This window comes from Thalassophryne amazonica, chromosome 15, assembly GCF_902500255.1.
Source record: "Thalassophryne amazonica chromosome 15, fThaAma1.1, whole genome shotgun sequence".
Lineage (NCBI taxonomy): Eukaryota > Metazoa > Chordata > Actinopteri > Batrachoidiformes > Batrachoididae > Thalassophryne > Thalassophryne amazonica.
The window spans coordinates 90,251,258-90,278,252 of record NC_047117.1 but is presented as its reverse complement, the minus strand read 5'-3'; the positions used below and the strand labels follow the sequence as shown (position 1 = coordinate 90,278,252).

At 40.8% G+C, this 26,995-nt stretch overlaps 1 protein-coding gene across 1 annotated transcript; it reads right to left on the bottom strand.

The window, feature by feature from the left end:
* Positions 1–1,898: 1,898 nt before the first annotated feature.
* LOC117526674 (sodium/bile acid cotransporter-like) lies at positions 1,899–12,257 on the bottom strand. The gene is made up of 6 exons (XM_034188726.1): positions 12,220–12,257; positions 8,986–9,414; positions 6,106–6,310; positions 2,360–2,538; positions 2,073–2,272; positions 1,899–1,942 (listed from the first exon to the last, which is right to left on the bottom strand). Exons 2-6 carry the CDS (start codon positions 9,321–9,323, stop codon positions 1,899–1,901), a joined length of 966 nt encoding a protein of 321 aa, XP_034044617.1. The 5' UTR covers positions 9,324–9,414; positions 12,220–12,257.
* Between the last annotated feature and the right edge of the window lie 14,738 nt (positions 12,258–26,995).

Sequence of the window (26,995 nt, the reverse complement as noted above, 5' to 3'; positions counted from 1 at the left end):
GAAACTTATTCCCCACTGCTGGGTAGTCCATCAGAGTAAATGTAAATATTATTAAGAAATGATCAGACAGAAGGGAGTTTTCAGGGAATACTGTTAAGTCTTCTATTTCCATACCATAAGTCAGAACAAGATCTAAGATATGATTAAAGTGGTGGGTGGACTCATTTACTTTTTGAGCAAAGCCAATAGAGTCTAATAATAGATTAAATGCAGTGTTGAGGCTGTCATTCTCAGCATCTGTGTGGATGTTAAAATCGCCCACTATAATTATCTTATCTGAGCTAAGCACTAAGTCAGACAAAAGGTCTGAAAATTCACAGAGAAACTCACAGTAACGACCAGGTGGACGATAGATAATAACAAATAAAACTGGTTTTTGGGACTTCCAATTTGGATGGACAAGACTAAGAGTCAAGCTTTCAAATGAATTAAAGCTCTGTCTGGGTTTTTGATTAATTAATAAGCTGGAATGGAAGATTGCTGCTAATCCTCCGCCCCGGCCCGTGCTACGAGCATTCTGACAGTTAGTGTGACTCGGGGGTGTTGACTCATTTAAACTAACATATTCATCCTGCTGTAACCAGGTTCTGTAAGGCAGAATAAATCAATATGTTGATCAATTATTATATCATTTACCAACAGGGACTTAGAAGAGAGAGACCTAATGTTTAATAGACCACATTTAACTGTTTTAGTCTGTGGTGCAGTTGAAGGTGCTATATTATTTTTTCTTTTTGAATTTTTATGCTTAAATAGATTTTTGCTGGTTATTGGTAGTCTGGGAGCAGGCACCGTCTCTACGGGGATGGGGTAATGAGGGGATGGCAGGGGGAGAGAAGCTGCAGAGAGGTGTGTAAGACTACAGCCACCAGACCATTTCTAAACAGATGTCTCTGTGGATACGAGACCATCATGTGCTCTTTCCCTGGTTATCACAAGAGCTGGACATCAGCCATTTTCCAGCAGATTTCACTTTTAACAAGAGATTTTGTCATGGAAAGCCACGCGGAGGCTTCACGCATAAAGACTGATTCGCTTTGGAAGCGAGACAAAGGAACACCTCCGTTTCGGCGTGTCAGAGGACAAGTTTGGACATGTCTATCTTGGCTTTCAATGCTTACCAGTCCAGTAAGTATCAGTGAAACTGTGGAGAGCTGGATTATTAACCATCAGATGACAAAGTAAAACCTCTTAAATCATTTTAAAGTCAGTTTTAAGCAGAAACAAGGTGATAATCAGTGATTGGTACCAACACTTTGAAATGACAGAGGCACACTGAAGGCAGCACAGCAGCCCGTGTAGCTGTGGCGCTCTGATCGCTTCCTTCGTCTTTTATGATGAAATAATGCTGAATTTATGTGGAAATGATTGTTGTACAAAAGCTTCAGATATCTGTTGCTGAGACAGATGACTGGAGGCAGTTTGAAGCAGAAACAAGGTGATAATCGGTGAACCGCGGCTGACACTCAAATGACGCATGTGTAGTGAAGGCAGTGGACTGATTTTTAGGGGGGGCCGTTCAGTCGGCGACACCTGATCACCTCCAAAATTCAGTGGAGTCTTCTATGCCTGAAGATCTATCTCTGGTGAAAATTTCGTTGCAATCCGTGCAGTAGTTTTGATGTAATCCTGCTAACAGTCAGACAAATAAATAAATAAACACCAATGATTATATTATGTCCTTGGTGGATGTAATAAACTATTTTAAAAAGATAACTTATCAGGTGACTTGTTTGGAGTTAAAGAATTTAATCACAATTTAAAAACATAAAATTTCAGTGTCAAGCGTTCGTCAGCAGGCTGTACAGTCAGTCCTCAACATGTTGGACCTGTTTAAGTTCCTCAGCACCACAATATTTTTAAGTCCAAATATGTCCGTTTAATATCTGTGTCTTGGTTTAAGGCTGGTCACCGTCTTCTCGTTTAGCACCACGATACGTTTCTGCAGAAGAGGAAACAGACTGAAGTTTTGTCTGATCACAGTTCAAAGGAACAACAACAACAGACGTGTGGCCAGAGAAGAGTGTGCTGCAGAGCGGTTCTTTGAAAACAGAGACAGCTGTGACATTTACCCTCAGCTGAGGGCTTCAGCATCTGAGAACATCTGAAGAACAGGACGACCAGCAGAGCCTCGCTGCACTGGAATGTGAGGTAGACCAGGGGGAAGAGAAACATGACTCCGATGACCTGAGGAGGAAAAGCCACCTTCAGGATTGTGCTGCACAGCTGGATGTTTTGACAGCCTGTCTCCATGGAGATCGTCCTGCTGCATCTTCAGAAAGAGGGGAACAATTTTAATAAGCTGCGGCCTCGCAACAATTATTAGTACAAGTCATACGGGTGCATGTAAATCACTCACTTAGAATCAAGTCTGCACATGATGGACATGAGATATCCTGAAATATAACCAATCAGCGGCATCACCGCCGCAGCGGCCAGAACATCAGGTGAGACAATCATCCGTAGTGTTCGTCCAACGGCGATGCCAGACAAGACGATCAGCGCGACAGAAAAGATCAGTAAGATGACCAGCCCGACCTGCAGATGAGAGCATTTAGAAACGCAGAAGGTTTCACCCAAACAAAACGTCACCGCATCAAAGTGGAAATATTTCATTTGATTGAAAGAGGAACGAAGGCATCAAATCTGGTGGGGCAGGGCTTCGTGTAACTGGAGAAAAACCTGAAATAACTGCACTGACAGGTGGAGTGTTCTCGTTTATGACCAAACATAAATACTTTAAAACCACCACCATATGTTTGGAGTTTAAGTCCCACATTCTGAGATCTTTAATTTGAGATTTTTGTACATTGTTGAAGTGTACTTTTATTATTGTCATTTATTTCTTAAAGGATTTTTAGTGTTTTGATTCCTGGGAAACTCAGATAAAATAGTTAGTAATAATAATAGCAGCATGCTTTCTTCAGTATACAACCCCTGGCAATAATTATGGAATCACCGGCCTCGGAGGATGTTCATTCAGTTGTTTAATTTTGTAGAAAAAAAAAAAACAGATCACAGACATGACACAAAACTAAAGTCATTTCAAATGGCAACTTTCTGGCTTTAAGAAACACTATAAGAAATCAGGAAAAATAATTGTGGCAGTCAGTAACGGTTACTTTTTTTAGACCAAGCAGAGGGAAAAAAATATGGACAATTCTGAGGAATAAATTATGGAATCACCCTGTAAATTTCATCCCCAAAACTAACACCTGCATCAAATCAGATCTGCTCGTTAGTCTGCATCTAAAAAGGAGTGATCACACCTTGGAGAGCTGTTGCACCAAGTGGACTGACATGAATCATGGCTCCAACACGAGAGATGTCAATTGAAACAAAGGAGAGGATTATTAAACTCTTAAAAGAGGGTAAATCATCACGCAATGTTGCAAAAGATGTTGGATGTTCACAGTCAGCTGTGTCTAAACTCTGGACCAAATACAAACAACATGGGAAGGTTGTTAAAGGCAAACATACTGGTAGACCAAAGAAGACATCAAAGCGTCAAGACAGAAAACTTAAAGCAATATGTCTCAAAAATCGAAAATGCACAACAAAACAAATGAGGAACGAATGGGAGGAAACTGGAGTCAACGTCTGTGACCGAACTGTAAGAAACCGCCTAAAGGAAATGGGATTTACATACAGAAAAGCTAAAAGAAAGCCATCATTAACACCTAAACAGAAAAAACAAGGTTACAATGGGCTAAGGAAAAGCAATCGTGGACTGTGGATGACTGGATGAAAGTCATATTCAGTGATAAATCTCGAATCTGCATTGGGCAAGGTGATGATGCTGGAACTTTTGTTTAGTGCCGTTCCAATGAGATTTATAAGATGACTGCCTGAAGAGAACATGTAAATTTCCACAGTCATTGATGATATGGGGCTGCATGTCAGGTAAAGGCACTGGGGAGATGGCTGTCATTACATCATCAATAAATGCACAAGTCTACGTTGATATTTTGGACACTTTTCTTATCCCATCAATTGAAAGGATGTTTGCGGATGATGAAATCATTTTTCAAGATGATAATGCATCTTGCCATAGAGCAAAAACTGTGAAAACTTTCCTTGCAAAAAGACACATAGGGTCAATGTCATGACCTGCATACAGTCCGGAAAAGTAACCGTTACTGACTGCCACAATTTATTTTCCTGATTTTTTATAGTGTTTCTTAAAGCCAGAAAGTTGCCATTTGAAATGACTTTAGTTTTGTGTCATGTCTGTGATCTGCTTTTTTTGTCCAAAATTAGACAACTGAATGAACATCCTCCGAGGCCGGTGATTCCATAATTTTTGCCAGAGTTTGTATATGTGACGTTGCAAAACCAGGGTGAGAAGTTTGACTTTCCTGGAGGGACTCAAGAGATAAGCTGCTGCTTCTTTGCATCAAAAGGAGCCAGTTGAGATGTTTCGGGCATCTGATGAGGATGCCCCAGTCATCTCCCCAAGGAGGTCTTCTAGGCACTTCCAACTGGGAAGAGGCCCGGGACACACTGGAGGGAACATATCTCTCAACCCTCTTGGAAACAGATAAAGGAGAAGTTGGCCTGAAGCGAACGCAGGCCCAGTTGTGAACTGAGCCTGGGGCTAACCCTAACCCAACCTCTAAGCCTAACCTGGGCCGAGTTTTTAACCCAGGCTGACTTCTCACAAGGGCAGAGTTCTCGGAATCCAGAGTGAAAATTAAAAATGCTCAAAGAACTTTCTAAAATAAGTACCATATGTTCCAGAGTACAAGTCATGTATCTTTTGTAACTAGGTTGGGAGGACCTATGACTTAAGCCCTGATCACACCGCACTAATGAAGGACACCGAATCCAAAAGGAAAAACAAGAAATCTGGACTTAGGTTGACATCGTTTAACCGTCGTCCAGCTTCATTTCTGACTTCAAACTCTTAAAAATGTGAATGAATCCCAATGACAACCTCAATTTGTCTATATTTCATTTTACTTTTTGCCTTGACAATTCCTCATTATTTGTGTAATTCCAGTACCGTCAGCGTTGCGTTTGACTGTCGTCCAACCTCCCAAGTCCGACATCTTGCACGAAGGTTGACGATATCTGAACACATCAACAACAAAAGCTCCGACGAGCTGCACGTAACATCCTTGTATCACTGATGACCCATCCACGTGTGCACACACGTTGTCAAGACAAACAGATCCCGCGCCTGCAGGTGCTGCGGACATGAGGACACACCTGGCTGTGCTCATTCTCATACCCGCTGTCAGTCACATCATCATGAATGTTTCCTTTTGATTTCGTTGAAAGTGTCGAGGTTGACGTTCGCTTCATTTTTCTTTCGTTAGTTTAGGTTTTGTTTAGTTTCTTTTTGCACTCTTGATTCGCAGACTTTTCAGTGATGGGAAGTGTGACTTTTATAACAAAATATCATACATTTGTTGTTAATAAGAATAACTATAATAATACAATAACGTGCTTTTGGAGGGCAGTATGCAGTTGCCCAAAATGACCAGTATTCACCTTTGTCTAACTCAGCGAATATTGGTCATTTTGGGCGACTGGGTATGGATGCCCACTGTGCATAAAGTGCGGGCAGGTATAGCCAGGTAGCGTACATGTAAATCTATGCTACCGGCACTAAACAACAATAAAAAGTACACTTCAACAATGCACAAAAATCCAAAATTAAAGAGCCAATAACAGAGCGGTGCAACTTAAATATGGGTTTTTCCCTCTTCAAGAACCTTTTTTTTTTTTTTTTTTTTTACCTTTTTTATGTGATTTAGAATCCAGAAAATATGGTTATCAACTTGTGCACATAAGCACACACTGCAATGCCTGTAACCTTTAAATAAGAAATAAAAGGTGTGATCCTTGTTCATTCATCTACATTTGAATACGTTTCAATATTTCCAAAACAATCCAAATTAACTTGATATTTACAACCACTTGGTAATTAATTTGGACAAACTTAATTCATTGAAGCAGTTATGTTTTCTCTTTTCAGTGCACTTGTCACCTTAGTTATGATGTAATAATTGAGAGGTGAAGCAGGTTTGAATCATGTTGCACAAACACGTTCTCACTGCTGTTTTCTATTTGCAGTCTGTCTTATTTCAGGTGTCTCACCTTTTTGACAACCACTGCATAGTTTGGTTTGTAGTAATTTATGGCAACGCCGGTGCCACAAGGTACCAGGGTCAGTATGAGTGCGGTGACAATTTGGAGGTACGGCACAGCGTTTTCCAGCCCCGGGAAGCTTTGGCAGTAGAGGAAGAGGAGCAAAGGCATCAGACCAAGAGCAGCCACAGAAGAGCACGTGGTCATGACAACACTGGAAGAACACCAACACAAAGAATGATACAAATTTCAGCTTCTTTTTTAGCAGTTATAACATAGAAAGGCAAATATTTGCAATACCATCTCATTATTATGAGAAACAAAGCTGAACTTTCCTAGTTTTTTGATAACTTGAGGAAATCACAATTTCAACTTACGAGGGTAGGCTGAAAAGTTCTAAGGCTCACTATGATGCAGTTAATGCATTACTCCATGGTGAGCCTTACAACTTTTCAGCCTACCCTCGTATTACACCATTATGAGTCAAAACTCTATCTTTTTAAATCATTCTGATTTAGAATGATCATTTATCATTTACTTAGAAAGATCCTCATTTATCAGTTCTGGCATAAAAAGGCAGATATTTGAGATTCTACAATCAATATGAGAGCATTTAGCTGTGCAATAATTTAAGGAAAATACAATTTCAACTGTTTAATCATTATTTTGACATGATGAGTCAAAACTCCATCTTTCTAAATCAGAAAGATGAAATCGTCTCAGTTACAACTTAGATAGGCAGATGTTTATCTTATTCTCACAATGAATTTCATGATGTCATACAAAAGAAAAGTGATTTTATGAATATTTCATGAAGAATTTGAGCACACATGCGCAACGTGTTTTTCGCATTTAATGTTCATAAATGCACATTTTCTTCCTGGTTATAGTAAGAGGTACAGTTAGATTATTAATATAAGTAATAAACAACTTAACAAGTATACAAATTCTTTTAATACATTTTGTGCATTGCTTTTTATATGTTTTACTACGATTTTTCTGTGAGGAGAATCTGAAAAGTTTAACAAGCCATCTCATCATTATGAGGAGGAAAATTTTACTTTTTCTGACGTTATAATAATTTAAGACCACAATTTATCAACTTTTTAATACTTATTTTGACATTATAGGTCAAATTTTCAACTTTCAATGTCAGAATAATGAAGTTATACAGACAGGATGCATGTGGTGGCCAAGTGTTTGAAGTGCACTTGGTTTCAGTGTGGAAGGTTCCCGGTTCAAATCCCACCCCTGCCACATTTCTCCGTGTAATGTGGAGTTGCGTCAGGAAGGGCATCCAGCGTAAAACTGCTCCACCTCGGATTTGCTGTGGCGACCTCGAGTGCAAACAAGGGAGCAGCCGAAGGGTCTTACTGTGTCTCACTGAGACGTCAGTATTGGACAGTTTCACACCAATATCAATGAAAGAGCTCATTAGTCTGAGCGAAGGAAACCTTCCACCTGCCCCATTCAATAAAGTTATACCCACCACTGGACTGTGTGTTTTATCAATAATTAACAGATCAATGACTTCTGGCTGTGCCCTCAGTATTTTAAACAGGCTGTTATTCACCCTCTTTTAAAAAAGCCTAATCTTGACCCTTCTCTTCCTCAGAATTTTAGACCAATTTCAGAGTTGCCTTTTATTTCCAAAATTTTGGAAAAAGTGGCCAAACAGCTTAACAACGGTGGCGCTGAACACAATATTCTTGACAAATTTCAGTCTGGGTTTCGTCACTTGCATTCTACTGAAACAGCTGCTCTTAGAGTTTCAAATATTTTAATGCGCAGAGATGCAGGTGAATATTCGGTACTTGTACTTTTGGATCTGTCTGCAGCTTTTGCCACTGCTTATGGTGTTTTAATTGAGATATTAAGGACATGGGTGGGCATTTCTGGGTCAGTCCTAGATTGGTTTTTAAACACTCTCTCTCTCTCTCTCTCTCTCTCCTCTCTCTAATAGACGTTTTCAGTTGCTGCAGCTAATATACATCCTCTTCTGCCACTCTTGTCCTGTGTGCCCCAGGGTCTGTCTGGGACCTGTTTTATTTCCATTGTACTTGCTCCCACTTGGACATATTTTGAGCTTCTTTAATGATGTATCATAGTTATCATACTTGCCTCTCTATCCTCTTTTGTTAACTAGTCGTCAGAAATCTGGGTGTTACATTTGACCAGGCTCTCAAATTTGACACACATTACCCGTCTTGTGCAATTTTGCGTCGTTCATTTACAGAACATTGTCCGCCTTAGAAACATTGTGTCTCAAGCTGAGCTGCAACAGATTATTCAAGCGCTTGTGTGAAGCGCTTTGAGGCAACTCTGTTGTGATTTGGCGCTATAGAAATGAAGATAAATTGAAACTGAAATTGAAATATTCATGCTTTTATTTTTTCACGTCTTGATTACTGTAATTCACTGTTCCCTAGCCTCAGTAAGTCTTCGCTGAACCGCCTACAAATGGTCCAGAATTCAGCTGCAAAGCTCCTTACAAGGTCTTTTAAGTGGTCTCACCTAACACCCATTCTGTCCTCTTTGTACTGGCTCCCAATTCAGTTCAGAGTGCAATTTAAACTACTGGTGATGACTTTCAGAGCTCTGCACTGTCAAATGCCACTTTACATCAGTGAACTCTTGCACCCATGTGACAAGCAGGTCCCTGAGGTCCTCGGACCAGAACCTGTTGGTTGTACCAAGGTCAAGGCTGAACACCAAAGGAGACTGTGCATTTGAGGTTGAGGCACCCAACTGTGGAATGCACTGCCACTACACCTACAATCCGTGGACTCTGTTGGAACCTTAAGGAGAAGCTCAAGACCTATTTGTACAGATTGCTTTTAACTAGTTTTATGTGAGTGCTGTTTTAAGCAAAAACCAGTGAAGGCTTACCTAAGGTTCATGTCTCCATTCAGAGCCAGGGACAAGATGTTTGACAGGTTTCCTCCAGGACAACAGCCACAGATGAGTACACTCACAGCCTTGATGGGCTCCATCTGCAGGATTTTGGTGATGCTAAATGCAGTTAAAGGCATGATCCAAACTGGGCCAAGAACGCGATGGCTACTCCTTTGCGTTGCGGAGGTGGCTTCTAATCTGGAAATCTCCATTGTACAACCAAGTGATATCATAACATGAAGAGGGCGCTGACGCGAGGATGTTGATGGCACGATTAAGGCCTGGAAGGATGAACATGTGCACGCTTCCATTAACAGAGGCATTCCAGCCATGATAGCTGATAGCTGTTCCGATCCAGGTTTCTTCTGTGGTGTTCATTGTGGCGTTTGTCCCGCTGTGTGTTTGCCATGGAGTAACCTCCACCTGTATTTACAACACAAAGTGTAGATGAAGGTTTCCATAGATCCAGCTTGGAGACAGCTACATTTTTACAAGAAGATAGACTTTGATACATCTTCAACATGTTTTATTGAGTAACTTTCAGTTTGAAGATCATTTTGACCCACTATGATTGAGCAACATCATCATTGAATAAACCCTTAAGCCCCCTTCTCACTTCAAAGATATGCATCCCAAAAAGGTCATAGTCTGTGACTGTGACAACCTGGTGATCACATTTGCAATCATATGTCCTCAAGGCTGCCGTTTGATGGTGCAATGCTCCAGAGCAGGGGTGCCCAAGTTCAGTCCTCGAGCTCTACCTTCCTGACACTCTTAGTCGTCTCCCTGTTCCAACACACCTGAATCCAATGAAAGGCTCATTAAAAGACTGCTAATGAGTCTTTCATTGGATTCAGGTATGTTGGAACAGGGAGACAACTAAGTGTCGGGAAGCTAGATCTCGAGGACCGAACTTGGGCGCCCCTGCTCCAGAGCAACCACAGCAGGTACAGCAATATCAGGGGCTCCACGGAAACTTCAGGATTACAAAAAGTCGGCCAAGGTTGACAATGAAGTGAAGAAATTTTCAAACATCTTGAAAATTCCACCAGAATTAAGATCACAGCACAATGATGGAATGTCTTGGTTTATTGCGGAAACCCGCCTGGTTCCTCAAAGGTTTTCCGATGTGGGCAAAGTTTCAACCCATAACCTTCTGGGACACATATCCAGGAAAGAGAGAAGATGCTTAACATTTTATGTTCTAAAACAACAACAAAAAAGCCAATTTCTTCAAATGGCTCATGTTTTAAGGCAAATTAAAAGTCACAAGTTTTTATTCTCAATTGATGTTACTATAGCTACTTGCCAAATGTTAAATTAGTGGAAGAATCTGAACTAGGCAACATAACCAGCATGCACAACAGATTCGATCAGCTCTAAGGTCCTGATAAGGACCATCGAGTGTAGAACTTTCACTCTACTGAAACAGCTCTTCTTAGAGTTTCAAATGATATTTTAATGCACAGAGATGCAGGTGAATATTCGATAGTTTTACTTTTGGATCTCACAGGAGTTTCTCAGTTGCTGTAGCTAAATATACACAGTCTTCTGCCATTCTGTCCTGTTTTGTTCAAAACTATGTTAATGTCATGAAAAACTGGATGGCTGCTGTCACTTAATACAGTAAAAACTGAAGTTATCGTTTTGTGCCCCTGATGAGTTTGTTCCCATAGATAGGGCAACTGAGTGAAAAAAAAAACAAAGGAGCAGCCGAAGGGTCTTACTTTACTATGTTACCGTTTTTTTTTTTGTTTTTTTTTTTGTTATTTCTGTGTTTGTATTTTATTTTTTCCACTGTAAAGCACTTAGTAATTTTATCTTGGAAGGTGCTATACAAATAAACTTTATTTACTTACTAACGAAGAACTGCGCAGTACGTTAAAAGTCTATTAATGACCTTATTACTATACTTTGTATAGCTGGACCAGTACGTACGCCCAGAGATCAACAGCATTCTCCAGCACTTCTCAGCATTTTAAACAAAATACATCACTGTCTGGTTTTATTTAAAAAAAAAAAAAGCCAATTGTTTATGTCAACTGTATAATCTCAGTATCTGATTAAAATATATTAATGTGCATCACAAGCACAACAATGGGTACATTGACCTTATCCTAAAGAAAGACAAAATTTTGGTAATTGTGTTTACATGACTAGTTCATAGAATAATCCATTCTATATTACGATTAATTATTATTCCTTTGATTAATGACTCATGGCCACATTACTTTCCCTATGTTGTGAAAATGCCAACAGGTCATTTGCATGATTACGTTGTATACCAATCTTTGTTGGATTATTAACGTTCTTTGTAGGTATATCTACAACACACCAATAAGCTAAGAATGGATTTATCCAGATCTTGATTGGATTATCACTTATCCTGAGTATGACCTCATCAGGATTGCAGTAACTGGAAAACACTGTTTACATCTTTGGCAGTGTTTAACTCCAAGTATTGACATAACTCGATTAATATTGGAATTTTTCTGGCTACATAAACAGTCAAAAATGGCGCGTTTAATTGTAGTCATAAGTAAAATATTTCATTTTAGATTAATGGGAGAGTTGAGTTTTTTGGTTTTTAGCAGTTTGTGAGCATTCGTGCTTCTAAGAGCTGTACTCAGCTTCAATGACTCCTTTGTTTGCGAGCAATCCTCTTTTTAAAATGGAGTTAATCAATGAGCCATTGGGGCAGCAAATGCACATTACTCTTACAGCATATGTTCAATTCTGCAAACGGACATGATATTAGTTTAACAACGTCACCTGAAATAAGTGTAAGTACTCAGTTATGCCAGTTTTTGTGAACGTGCCTCTGAGATATCGGAGAGTTTGTGATTGTTTAGTTTGAGTGGATTTAATTGAACTGTTTGTTACACATCACGTTTGTAACCAAGGGAATTTTTAAAATTTATCCTAGTAATTAAACAGCCGGTAAAATCCATTTGCTGGATTGTATGAATTCAGTATGCGTCTTAAAGCTGCAGTCTGCGGGAGGTAGTGCCACCTAGTGGTCAGGTTGCATTGTGCTCTTGCTGGTTCTAATTTAGTTTAGCATTTTTAAACTCATGATCTCAGCTCCTCTACAATAAACGTCACCCAAATGTGTTCTAAGGCTGTAAACATCACAATAAGGCGTTTGCTGAGTGTAAACCTACTTTTTAAAAATGTTTGGTCAGAATTATTCATTAGAGGCTCGTAAAGACATAATGATGTTCTTACCTTCATTTCAGAGCAGCCTTTGTGATTGTCCAGACACGTGTCCTCTCTGTCCTCACACTCATCTTCTGTTCCCCCCCCCCCCCCCGTCACATGACACCACAGTGGGTCCAACAACACATTCTGGAGATCATCCAATCAAAGCCATCAAATGTGAGCTGTGAACACCTCACATGGAGGATTCCCCATGCTGGTTTTCCAGTTAAGAATTCCATGGACTTGGGTTACAAGGTTGTTTCTGAGGTTGCTCTTTTTCACAGCGTCGTGGGAAAGCGGTGTTTAGCAGCACTTGGCTTGAACATGTGGACACGGTGTAACTGTTGCTGTAGCGCTGAAAAGAGGCTCCTTCTTGGTTGCATGTGTAAACAGAACTTAATTTAATACTGTCCAGCCAGAAGGCGAGTGCGAGTGGACACGTTATCTGTATTCCTAACGTGGCGTCCCGACTGTACGGCTGCAGGAACTTTTTGTGCATCAACATATTTTTAGAACTAGGACATTGTTGCACTCTAATCTCTAAAAGTGTGGAAGCAACGACCTCAGAAGAGCCGAGTCTTTAATTCTGGATCAAGCTCATATTTTTCTGTGTGCTGGACTTTTTTGTTTTAAAATACACAAGTTATTTACTTCCTCTTGAAGTGACCATGCAGGAAAGGATTTGGGGGGGGGGGGGGGGAGTTATGGGAAAGCACCCCCCCACCCCACCAGCAAATAAACAAGATGTTCATCCATCCTTGATGTCCACAAAATTAACATAGGAAAAACAAAAACAGAAATTGGACTTTGTGATCTAAATAAAATCTTATATTACGTTTTGAGTTTGATGATCGATCATTGTATTGGTGTCACACATATTGATATTTCTCATGCTTTTAAAGCTGAATTTTCTAAATATTCGACTTAGATGCTTATGACTTTTTAAAAATAGTTCATGTTTGATAAAAATGTGCCTGTCTGTTGACTTAATTCATTGTTAGCAGTTGAAACAACTAGCAAAAATCACATTGTATATTATGGTCGTGTGCAAGAGTAATAAAGATATGGTTGACAGTAAAAAAAAAAAAAAAAAAAAGATTTTACTTTGCAAATCTGACTATGTCAGTAATCATGATAATATCAGTAACAATATTACGCTTTCGGTTCATGAATGAGTGGATTTCTCTACTGCAATGAATGAGATCACCCCCCCCCACCCAAAAAAAAACAATCTGGATCCACCCCTGCAACCACAGTTTACGGCACATATTAAAACACAGTTAATCCTTACGTTTCTTATTTTGGTTTCATAGTTTCAACCCACAACTTTACAGACAGAAGAAACCGTGATCAAATTGAGGTTATAGGTTTGGCCGGTTATTGTCAACAAGCCACAGCTGGATGCCAACCATCCAGAAAGACAGCAGACAGCCAGAATGAAACAGAATGATCCAGGGTCCAAGTTACATCGGGTGTCATTTCCAATTGGCTGTTTCCAGTTGCTGAGGTCCTCAACATTGAGGAGCCTGTCTGCTGGGTGATGCCCAGTGAAACACACCACATGTCCAAAATGCCAAAATTGATGTTCCCTCACAATGAAAGTGATCCTCGTCATTAGAATCTCCCGTTTGTTTGACACAAAGACATTCAAGCAACAACCCAAGCTTCCTCCAAAGAGACCTAGTACCAAAGCCATCCAGTCACACATTTCCAAGATGTAAACTGTTGCACAGTTTAGCCCCGCCCACTATTGTAGGTTACTGCATGATTTCCTGAAAACTTTGCACATTTAAAGTTTTATTAATCAGCCTTTGTGCAAAGTTTATTACAGTCAACAAACGGCTACTATGGCCCAAATGCACACAAAACACATACTGCCATGCTTTTACACCCCCCCCCCCCCCCCCCGCCACACCATTGATACAAAAGTGGGGTATTTTAACAATATTTTAACAAAGTTGGTTTTCTTCTCAGAAATTTACTCGCCTGAACATCAAGTCCATGATGTTATTTAGAAGGAAAGGTGATGTAACACAGTGGTAAACATACCACTGTCCCAGCTTTTTAAAAACATGTTGCAGGCATCCATTTCAAAACGAGCAAATATTTGCACAAAAACAATAAGGTTTATCAGTTTGAACATTAAATATCTTGTCTTTGTGGTGTATTCAATTGAATATAGGTTGAAGGGGATTTGAAAATCATTGTATTCTGTTTTTATTTACATTTTGCACAACGTCCCAACTTCACTGGAATTGGGTTATATGATGTTAACCCTCTTCAGACTGAAACATAAGTGGTCCTATGTCGAATGTTTGCTAACTGACAGCTTCCTGAAGGTTGTTTTTTTTTTTATGTGTTGATTTGGCATCGACTGACCCTCGAGTATTATACGAGTAATCAAATGAGTCCTGGTGGATTCATTTTCCATTTTGGCCCACATTGTGATGTCTTAATTTTCATGCAGAGTCTAGAACAATGTCTGAAACACAGGTGTTTCAAATGTTTTGGAGCACCATTTCAATGTTGTGAGTCAGTTGTTATTATTTTGCAGTAGTGACAAAAAGTTGTGTCATCATTCTCTGCCATACATGATAACAGTTCTTTAATTTTTGTTTTGTTGCATACAAAATTTTGTCCCGGATATGTACTTGGACATGTTTCTCCTTGCAAATGCTGACTTAAGTCATTAGCAGATGCTGATATGAGGGTTTGCAACATGTCCAGCAGGTGGCAGTCATATCTATGCGATACTACTCAGAGAAAACAAAGTTGCTTTGGAGATTGAGCTCGTGTGTCAAAGTTAATAAAGTAATGCAGTTGTCCATTAGGTCCATTATGAGATGATGACGACATTTGTTTTTTTTGTTGTTTTTTTAGTTATTAGCTGGGATGGACCGACTCACTCATCCATGTTGCTGCTATCTGAGCCCTACGCAATTACGATAATTACGATGACGACGATACTGTGCTCTAATGCAAGTCCCTTTGGCTGCTTGCTTATTTTCACTCAGGGTTGCCATGGCAGATCCGAATGTTGATTTGGCACAAGTTTTACACCGGATGCTCTTCCTGATGCAACTCCACATTACATGGAGAAGCGTGGCAGGGGAGGGGTTTGAACTGGGAACCTTCCACACTGAAACAAAGCGCACTAACCACTTGGCCACCACAGGCTGAAAACACCCGACTTCTTCTATGCTGTACTTTCTGATACTGTACACAGCACTGCCCCTAGTGGTGAACTATAAAGGCGAGCAACATTGAAGAGGGGTTAATCTTGGTTAAGCGGTGGGCTTGAGACCAGAGGATTCTCGGTTCAAACCCTTATCAGATCAGAAAATCTCTAAGGGGACCTTGAGCAAGGTCTTCAATCCCAGAGTTGCTCCTGGTGTGTCATAAGCGTCTTGCACAGCAGCAGTGTGTGTGTGTGTGTGTGTGTGTGTGTCATTATTGTCAAGGACTTTGATCTTCTGATTCAGATGAAAAAGTGATGTATAAATGCATTCCATTTTACTGACTCTGTACCAGTGTCAGTAAAGTACAAACAACTTGTACCCTCATTACCCCATCCCCGTAGAGACGGTGCCTGCTCCCAGACCACCAATAACCAGCAAAAATCTATTTAAGCAAAAAAATTCAAAAAGAAAAAATAATATAGCACCTTCAACTGCACCACAGACTAAAACAGTTAAATGTGGTCTATTAAACATTAGGTCTCTCTCTTCTAAGTCCCTGTTGGTAAATGATATAATAATTGATCAATCAATCAATCAACTTTTTTCTTATATAGCGCCAAATCACAACAAACAGTTGCCCCAAGGCGCTCCATATTGCAAGGCAAGGCCATACAATAATTATGAAAAACCCCAACGGTCAAAACGACCCCCTATGAGCAAGCACTTGACAACAGTGGGAAGGAAAAACTCCCTTTTAACAGGAAGAAACCTCCAGCAGAACCAGGCTCAGGGAGGGGCAGTCTTCTGCTGAGACTGGTTGGGGCTGAGGGAAAAAAACAGGAAAAAGACATGCCGTGAAGGGGGGCAGAGATCGATCACTAATGATTAAATGCAGAGTGATGCATACGGAGCAAAAAGAGAAAGAAACAGTGCATCATGGGAACCCCCCCACAATCTACATCTAAAGCAGCATAACCAAGGGATGGTCCAGGGTCACCCGATCCAGCCCTAACTATAAGCCTTAGCGAAAAGGAAAGTTTTAAGCCTAATCTTAAAAGTAGAGAGGGTATCTGTCTCCCTGATCTGAATTGGGAGCTGGTTCCACAGGAGAGGAGCCTGAAAGCTGAAGGCTCTGCCTCCCATTCTACTCTTACAAACCCTAGGAACTACAAGTAAGCCCGCAGTCTGAGAGCGAAGCGCTCTAATGGGGTAATATGGTACTACGAGGTCCCTAAGATAAGATGGGACCTGATTATTCAAAACCTTATAAGTAAGAAGAAGAATTTTAAATTCTATTCTAGAATTAACAGGAAGCCAATGAAGAGAGGCCAACACGGGTGAGATATGCTCTCTCATATTGATTTATTCTGCCTTACAGAAACTTGGTTACAGCAGGATGAATATGTTAGTTTAAATGAGTCAACACCCCCGAGCCACACTAACTGTCAGAATGCTCGTAGCACGGGCCGGGGCGGAGGATTAGCAGCAATCTTCCATTCCAGCTCATTAATTAATCAAAAACCCAGACAGAGCTTTAATTCATTTGAAAGCTTGACTCTTAGTCTTGTCCATCCAAATTGGAAGTCCCAAAAAACAGTTTTATTTGTTATTATCTATCGTCCACCTGCTCGTTACTGTGAGTTTCTCTGTGAATTTTCAGACCTTTTGTCTGACTTAATGCTTAGCTCAGATAAGATAATTATAGTGGGCGATTTTAACATCCACACAGATGCTGAGAATGACAGCCTCAACACTGCATTTAATCTATTATTAGACTCTATTGGCTTTGCTCAAAATGTAAATGAGTCCAGCACCACTTTAATCATATCTTAGATCTTGTTCTGACTTATGGTATGGAAATAGAAGACTTAACAGTATTCCCTGAAAACTCCCTTCTGTCTGATCATTTCTTAATAACATTTACATTACTCTGATGGACTACCCAGCAGTGGGGAATAAGTTTCATTACACTAGAAGTCTTTCAGAAAGCGCTGTAACTAGGTTAAGGATATGATTCCTTCTTTATGTTCTCTAATGCCATATACCAACACAGTGCAGAGTAGCTACCTAAACTCTGTAAGTGAGATAGAGTATCTCGTCAATAGTTTTACATCCTCATTGAAGACAACTTTGGATGCTGTAGCTCCTCTAAAAAAGAGAGCTTTAAATCAGAAGTGCCTGACTCCGTGGTATAACTCACAAACTCGTAGCTTAAAGCAGATAACCCGTAAGTTGGAGAGGAAATGGCGTCTCACTAATTTAGAAGATCTTCACTTAGCCTGGAAAAAGAGTCTGTTGCTCTATAAAAAAGCCCTCCGTAAAGCTAGGACATCATTCTACTCATCACTAATTGAAGAAAATAAGAACAACCCCAGGTTTCTTTTCAGCACTGTAGCCAGGCTGACAAAGAGTCAGAGCTCTATTGAGCTGAGTATTCCATTAACTTTAACTAGTAATGACTTCATGACTTTCTTTGCTAACAAAATTTTAACTAGTAGAGAAAAAATTACTCATAACCATCCCAAAGACGTATCGTTATCTTTGGCTGCTTTCAGTGATGCCAGTATTTGGTTAGACTCTTTCTCTCCGATTGTTCTGTCTGAGTTATTTTCATTAGTTACTTCATCCAAACCATCAACATGTTTATTAGACCCCATTCCTACAAGGCTGCTCAAGGAAGCCCTACCATTATTTAATGCTTTGATCTTAAATATGATCAATCTATCTTTGTTAGTTGGCTATGTACCACAGGCTTTTAAGGTGGCAGTAATTAAACCATTACTTAAAAAGCCATCACTTGACCCAGCTATCTTAGCTAATTATAGGCCAATCTCCAACCTTCCTTTTCTCTCAAAGATTCTTGAGAGGGTAGTTGTAAAACAGCTAACTGATCATCTGCAGAGGAATGGTCTATTTGAAGAGTTTCAGTCAGGTTTTAGAATTCATCATAGTACAGAAACAGCATTAGTGAAGGTTACAAATGATCTTATGGCCTCGGACAGTGGACTCATCTCTGTGCTTGTTCTGTTAGACCTCAGTGCTGCTTTTGATACTGTTGACCATAAAATTTTATTACAGAGATTAGAGCATGCCATAGGTATTAAAGGCACTGCGCTGCGGTGGTTTGAATCATATTTGTCTAATAGATTACAATTTGTTCATGTAAATGGGGAATCTTCTTCACAGACTAAAGTTAATTATGGAGTTCCTCAAGGTTCTGTGCTAGGACCAATTTTATTCACTTTATACATGCTTCCCTTAGGCAGTATTATTAGACGGTATTGCTTAAATTTTCATTGTTACGCAGATGATACCCAGCTTTATCTGTCCATGAAGCCAGAGAACACACACCAATTAGCTAAACTGCAGGATTGTCTTACAGACATAAAGACATGGATGACCTCTAATTTCCTGCTTTTAAACTCAGATAAAACTGAAGTTATTGTACTTGGCCCCACAAATCTTAGAAACATGGTGTCTAACCAGATCCTTACTCTGGATGGCATTACCCTGACCTCTAGTAATACTGTGAGAAATCTTGGAGTCATTTTTGATCAGGATATGTCATTCAAAGCGCATATTAAACAAATGTGTAGGACTGCTTTTTTGGATTTACGCAATATCTCTAAAATCAGAAAGGTCTTGTCTCAGAGTGATGCTGAAAAAATAATTCATGCATTTATTTCCTCTAGGCTGGACTATTGTAATTCATTATTATCAGGTTGTCCTAAAAGTTCCCTAAAAAGCCTTCAGTTAATTCAAAATGCTGCAGCTAGAGTACTGACGGGGACTAGAAGGAGAGAGCATATTTCACCCATATTGGCCTCTCTTCATTGGCTTCCTGTTAATTCTAGAATAGAATTTAAACTTCTTCTTCTTACTTATAAGGTTTTGAATAATCAGGTCCCATCTTATCTTAGGGACCTCGTAGTACCATATCACCCCAATAGAGCGCTTCGCTCTCAGACTGCAGGCTTACTTGTAGTTCCTAGGGTTTGTAAGAGTAGAATGGGAGGCAGAGCCTTCAGCTTTCAGGCTCCTCTCCTGTGGAACCAGCTCCCAATTCAGATCAGGGAGACAGACACCCTCTCTACTTTTAAGATTAGGCTTAAAACTTTCCTTTTGCTAAAGGTTATAGTTAGGGCTGGATCAGGTGACCCTGAACCATCCCTTAGTTATGCTGCTATAGACTTAGACTGCTGGGGGTTTCCCATGATGCACTGTTTCTTTCTCTTTTTTCTCTCTGTATGCACCACTCTGCATTTAATCATTAGTGATTGATCTCTGCTCCCCTCCACAGCATGTCTTTTTCCTGGTTCTCTCCCTCAGCCCCAACCAGTCCCAGCAGAAGACTGCCCCTCCCTGAGCCTGGTTCTGCAGGGGGTCGTTTTGACCGTTGGGGTTTTACATAATTATTGTATGGCCTTGCCTTACAATATAAAGCGCCTTGGGGCAACTGTTTGTTGTGATTTGGCGTTATATAAATGAAATTGATTGATTGAATTGATTGATTGATTGTTCTACCAGCATATCTAATGTGACATATGCAACTCAGCAACTTTTTTTTTCCTGCTGGAGAAAAAACAAAAAAAAACACTTTGTACTCATAGCATTCAAATCCTTTTCCTGAATTTTGATTTGAGTTACATAAAGGGCCTATAAAAAGTCATTTCCTCTGAGCTTGTAGGTTTGCCTCTGATGCTTAAATTAAAAGGTTCACTCAAAATAAAAATCTTCAGCAAAATCTAAAAATAAACCAAAAAATTATCTTTATCTCAAAGTCAAAATAAATACACTACAATCTAAAGATGAAATAAGTTGTCAACAGAAATAAAGTGCATCCAGAAAGTATTCACAGCACTTCACGTTTTCCACATCTTATGTTACAGCCTTATTCCAAAATGGAGTAAACTGATTTCCTTTTTTCCCCTTAATATTCTATTCACAACACCTCATAATTTTGTCGTTGTTGTCCATTCAGCTGCTCCCGTGTTGTTTGTGGGTCGCCACATCGGATACAGTCAGATCCGTATTTGGCACAAGTCTGATGCCGGATGCCCTTCCTGACGCAACTCCAGTTTTAACTGGAGAAACACACACAGCTGTTGGTGTTCCAAAGAGGTCTCCCATCCAAGTACTAACTAGACGCAGCACTGCTTAGCTTCTGAGATCTGATGGGATCAGGCTGACACAGAGCAGACCAGCTGCTCACAACACCCCATAATGACAACATGAAAAATATTTTTTGAAATTTTTGTACGTTTATTAAAAATAAAAACTAAGAAATCACTTGTACATAAGTATTCACAGCCTTTGCTCAATACTTTGTTGATGCACCTTTGGCAGAAATTACAGTCTCAAGTCTTCTTGAATATGATGTCACAAGCTTGGTGCACCTATCTTTGGGCAGTTTGGTCCATTCCTCTTTGCAGCACCTCTCAAGCTCCATCAGGTTGGATGGGGAGCGTCGGTGCACAGACATTTTCAGATCTCTCCCGAGATGTTCAGTCGAATTCAGGTCTGGGCTCTGGCTGGGCCACTCAAGGACATTCACAGAGTTGTCCTGAAGCCACTCCTTTGATATCTTGGTTGTGTGTTTAGGGTCATTGTCCTGCTGAAAGATGAACCGTGGCCCCAGTCTGAGGTCAAGAGCGCTCTGGAGCAGGTTTTCAACCAGGATGTCTCTGTACATTGCTGCATTCATCTTTCCCTCAATCCTGACTAGTCTCCAAGTTCCTGCTGCTGAAAAACGTCCCCACAGCATGATGCTGCCACCACCATGCTTCACTGTAGGGATGGTGCCTGGTTTCCTCCAAACATGACCCCAAAGAGTTCATTCTTTGTCTCTTCAGACCAGAGAATTTTGTTTCTCCTGGTCTGAGAATCCTTCAGGTGTCTTTTGTCAAACTCCAGGTGGGCTGCCATGTGCCTCTTACTAAGGAGTGGCTTCCATCTGGCCACTCTACCATACAGGCCTGATTGGTGCAGAGATGATTGTCCTTCTGGAAGGTTCTCCTCTCTCCACAGAGGAATGCTGGAGCTCTGACAGAGTGACCATCGGGTTCTTGGTCACCTCCCTGACTAAGGCCCTTCTCCCCCAATCGCTCAGTTTAGACGGGTGTCCAGCTCTAGGAAGAGTCCTGGTGGATCTGAACTTCTTCCATTTATGGATGATGGAGGCCACTGTGCTCATTGGGACCTTCAAAGCAGCAGAAATGTTTCTGTACCCTTCCCCAGATTTGTGCCTCCAGACAATCTTGTCTCTGAAGTCTACAGACAGTTCCTTTGACTTCATGTTTGGTTTGTACTCTGTCAACTGCGGGACCTTATATGTAGACAGGTGTGTGTCTTTCCAAATCATGTCCAATTGACTCAGTTTACCTCAGATGGACTCCAACTGTAGAAACATCTCAAGGATGATCAGTAGAAACAGGATGCAGCTGAGCTCAGTTTTGAGTTTCATGGCAAAGACTGTGAATACTTGTGTAAATGTGATTTCTTATTTATTTCAAGTTAATAAATTTGTAAAAATCTCAAAAACCTTTTCCCACACAGTCATTATGGGGTATTTGTGAAAAAATAATTTAATCCATTCTGGAATAAGGCTGTAACATAAAATGTGGAAAAAGCTAAGCGCTGTGAATACTTTCTGCACATGCTGTATCTACACTATGATCCAATTTTAAAAAGATGTTCAGTCTCAAAGTAAAATAAAAATCTTTACCATAATCTAAAAATAAACAAAAACTATACTTAATGTCAAAGAAAATGTCAACATATGATCTAAAAATAAAGTTAAACATTACGACCTAAAGATGAATACATTAAATACTCTGTCAAAATAACTATTTGCAGTATGATCTAAAACTTTAAATTACTCAGTCAAAATAGTCACAGTATGAAATACAAAAAAAGTTAATCAAATTCAAATCAAAAATGAAATTAATCCAGATGTAAACTACAAATTTAATGGATTGCAGAAGCATTAATATCCTTTAGTATAATTTAATAAAATAAAGTGTCGCCTACACAACCAGTTGTTTTGACACAAGTTATAGCAACCTGGTTGCAAACATCAGTGGCTGACTGGAGAGACTGACATTTTGGGGCCAGTAAAGGGGCGGAGCAAGAAATCAAACATAACAGATTCACTGATGAACCAATTTTTGTACAACCCAGTGAAACTGTTGTCTTCAATTTGAAATTCAAAACTATGATATTTGACAGAAGGCTCTGTGCAAAATAAATAAATCAATCAAATAAAAAAGGGGCAGAGTTCACTTTAAAATGTGGCACTTTGGTGTCCGGATGCACTCTGGCACTGCTCTTCCACTTAAAGAAGCTCTGCATCCTTTTCTTAATCTCGTATTTTCGTGCACTGCCGGAGAAAAGGCGTTGACAGAATTTGCCTCAGGAAATCGATGTAATCGCACACAAATGGTGCCAAGTTGTGTCCAATTTCACACGAAGTGTCGCTGCTTAGGGCGACTCTGCCCTGACCTCTGACCCCCTTCAGCAACCAGACACGGCTCACTGTGGTAGCGTTCTGAGTCGGTGCCACCAGCTGGACTCTGGGAGAATCAAAAGCAGAGACGTCCTGAGAAACTAAGAGGCTCGCCACCTCCTCCAACGTGTGCAACAACTGAAACCTCAGAGGATCGACGTCACGTCACGCCTCAGGTACAAACTCTGACACCTTTAAACACGGTGGTGTTTCATAAACTACAGCTTGGAAAACAGATAATGTGACGATAAATTAAAACGTGCATGAAAATGTCCATGTTACTGTTGATGGTTTTTGCGTGTGTCGCCCTCTAGAGGTCAAAGGACTGCAACTGGTAAACTGTTGAATATGATGCTATTGCAAGTGTGTATTTGGCTTTAAATATTTCATGCATCCTTCATCCAAACACACACCTCCCTGTAACATTTGGCAAATATTTTGAGCAGTAAATTTTGTTTTTATTAAAAAAAAAAGATAAGATCCATTAAAGAGGCCGTTTTAGACGCATGTTCAGAAAGCTGATATATATTACACTCCCCTCACCCCCTCCAAAAAATAAAAAAAATAACCTGACTCATTGGATGAACTCAAATCAGTTATGAGCAGGATTTCCATCTGATAAATGTATGTAGCCCCAACTCAAATAAAACACATCCATGCAAGATCATTTAATTTAGTTTTTCAGTTTACTAGCTGTCTTATGCATCTTAAAATTCCCCTAAGATGCTCAGATGATGCAACATTTTCAAAAAGTCCAATTTTTTCTGCACCTGTTGCTTTAAATGGAAAGAACCTGTTCCTGGCCACACCCACTCCATTCAGAAAAGGCACAGCTTCTCTCCCAAGTGGGCGTGTCCCACAGAATAAGCTCAAATCCAGATAGTACCAGGTGAGTTCCTCCTACAGCTGAAAGGATTCAACAATTATTTATCCATCATTAAATTCATTGACAACTATATTATATAATGTGTTAATGGGTAAACCGGTTTGAGTTTTTTGATTTGTTGAAATGTCCAAACTCTCCGATTTCAGATTGTTAGAAGGTCAATACTTTGTGGTTTCTTTCCTCCTCTTTTCAGGTCAGGGAGCGGGGTGGGGGCCACACTAATCTTCTCTATCACCACATCTACCACACTACCGAACCATCTTCGGTCCTGGATGGCAACCACCCAGGCATACAAGCACTGCATCCCCACAACTCACCAGGTGGATCGTCCACATAGAAACCAACCACACGGCCACAATGTAGCTAACGCTCACTCACCTGAGTCTCACCAAGTCACAGTTCATTTGCAAATAAATAAAAATCCACCTCAAGCCCAAACATCATCCAGAGACCTCGGCCTGAAGACACCCACTCAGGAAAGCAGACTGGCGAGGGAAGCCACCAAGACTCCCATTAAATCTCTGAAGGAGTTACAAGCTTCAGACACTGAGTGGAGAGACTGTGCAGAGAAAGACCTAAACAGAAGGGGAAGTTTTAACCTGGATTTCATTGGCTTTTATCATTTCATCGTTAATTATTGATAGAGAAGCAGATCTACTGTAGATTCAACTCTGGACAGAGTGTCTGTCCAGTGTCCTTGTCCACACTTTACACAACAACACTTCATGCAGCCTTTCATCTGTTGCCCTGACATTCCCAAACACACAGTGCTCTGCACCGCATGCTCGTCCCGGACCAGCTCCAGGTCTGTAATTGCTGCCTGTGTGCCGTGGACGGACAGGCTGACTGGGGACTGGAGAGGACACGCACCAATTATTAGTCAACCAAGTGCTGCTTTTTGCAATTATTTCCAGTTTGGCTGAGCACACTGAATCAGACTCTGGGATCCTCTGTTCAGGATTCAGCTCCAAATGGCTGCACAGCTTCTGTTGGACCGGGCCGAATCAGTGCCGGGTCCAGACCTTCACACAAGCCTGAAAATCACTTCTGACAATGTTCAGAAATGACCTACAATGGAGATGGCAACCAGGTGGTCTGGGTGTGGATGACGGTGTTGCCAGGTCTGCTTATTAGAAGCAACTTTGTGGTGATACTCTGGATATAAAGATGACAACAAGAGTCAGAGCTGGTGTTCCATCTAGTGCAGGGGTGGCCAAGTTCGGTCCACCTTCCTGACACTCTTAGATGTCTCCCTGCTCCAACACACCTGAATCCAATTAAAGACTCTGTAGCAGACTTTTAATGAGACATTGGATTGTGCACAATGCACAGTGCACTTTCTTCTGATTGTTTGTGCTCAGTAGACCGAACGATGCACATGGCAAATGTTACAACTCTAAAGGTGTGAGGGCAGCGTTTCACTGACATGTCAGTTCTAACGGCTGCACAGAATTGACAATTTTTTGCTGCGTTCACGTCTCACATCCATAAAAATGGTGGACCAACTCAGTAGTAACGGAAAAGTGCTGCACGCTCCTGGATTTGGACAAACATTACTAATCACTTTCTCATAAATACAGTGAGGTTCAGATTACAATTGTTGGGGATTAATTTCTCTGAAATTCACAAAAGGTTCTGGAAAACTGGACAGTACAGGTGAAATAATGTGATGGCTTTGGTGCACTTCCGGAAGTCTTGCACAGGAGCAGAAGCCAGAAGTGGTCCAAGTCCACTTCTGGAACTTCCACCATTGCATCCTTTACGTATGATTACATTTAACCATTTCATTCGTGATGCATGATAACTCAGCCACATGGGGTGTGCAGCCAGTACATTCTGAGTGCCGGTCCCAAGCCCGGATAAATGAGGAGGGTTGCGTCAGGAAGGGCATCCGGCGTAAAACAAGCCAACCCAACTATACAGACTCAGAATCGAATTCCCATACCGATCGGTCGCGGCCCGGGTTAACAACGTCCGCCACCGGTGCTATTGCCCAACAGGGTGCCGGTGGAAATTGGGCTACTGCTGGGCGAAGACGACGAAGAAGAGGAGGAAAACGTTGCCACGAACAGCGGGAGAAGAAGAAAACTAGAAGGGTGGAAATGAGAGTGGGGACTTTGAATGTTGGTAGTATGACTGGTAAAGGGAGAGAGCCGGCTGATATGATGGAGAGGAGAAAGGTAGACATATTGTGTGTGCAAGAGACCAAGTGGAAGGGAAGTAAGAGCAGGAGCATCGGCGGTGGGTACAAGTTGTTGTACCATGGTGAGGACAGGAAGAGAAATGGTGTTGGGGTCATTTTAAAGGAAGAGTATGTTAAAAGTGTGTTGGAGGTTAAGCGAGTCTCTGACAGGGTGATGAGTGTGAAGTTGGAAATTGAAGGGGTGATGATGAATATCATCAGTGCATATGCCCCACAGGTAGGTTGTGAGATGAAGGAGAAAGAAGATTTCTGGAGTGTGTTAGATGAGGTGGTGGAGAGTGTGCCCAAGCATGAAAGAGTGGTGATAGGAGCAGACTTCAATGGGCATGTTGGTGAAGGGAACAGAAGTGATGAGGAAGTAATGGGTAGATATGGTATCAAGGATAGGAATGGGGAAGGACAGATGGTAGTTGATTTTGCAAAAAGGATGGAAATGGCTGTGGTGAATACCTACTTTAAGAAAAGGGAGGAGCACAGGGTAACATATAAGAGTGGAGGAAGGTGCACACAGGTGGACTACATTCTTTATAGGAGATGCAAGCTAAAAGAAATCACAGACTGTAAGGTGGTAGCAGGAAAGAGTGTCACTAGACAGCATAGGATGGTTGTTTGTAGGATGACTTTAGAGGTAAAGAAGAAGAAGAGAGAGAGCTCAACAAAGGATCAGGTGGTCCTTTTTTGTTTGCAGTGGTGATGGACAGGTTGACAGATGAGATCAGACAGGAGTCCCCATGGACTATGATGTTTGCAGATGACATTGTGATCTGTAGTGAGAGTAGAGAGCAAGTTGAGTCTAGTCTGGAGAAGTGGAGATATGCTTTGGAGAGAAGGGGAATGAAAGTCAGTAGAAGCAAGACTGAGTACATGTGTGTGAATGAGAGGGAGCCCAGTGGAATAGTGCAGTTACAAGGAGTAGAAGTGGTGAAAGTAGATGAGTTTAAATATTTGGGGTCAACTGTTCAAAGTAATGGAGAGTGTGGTAGAGAGGTGAAGGAGAGAGTGCAGGCAGGGTGGAGTGGGTGGAGAAAGGT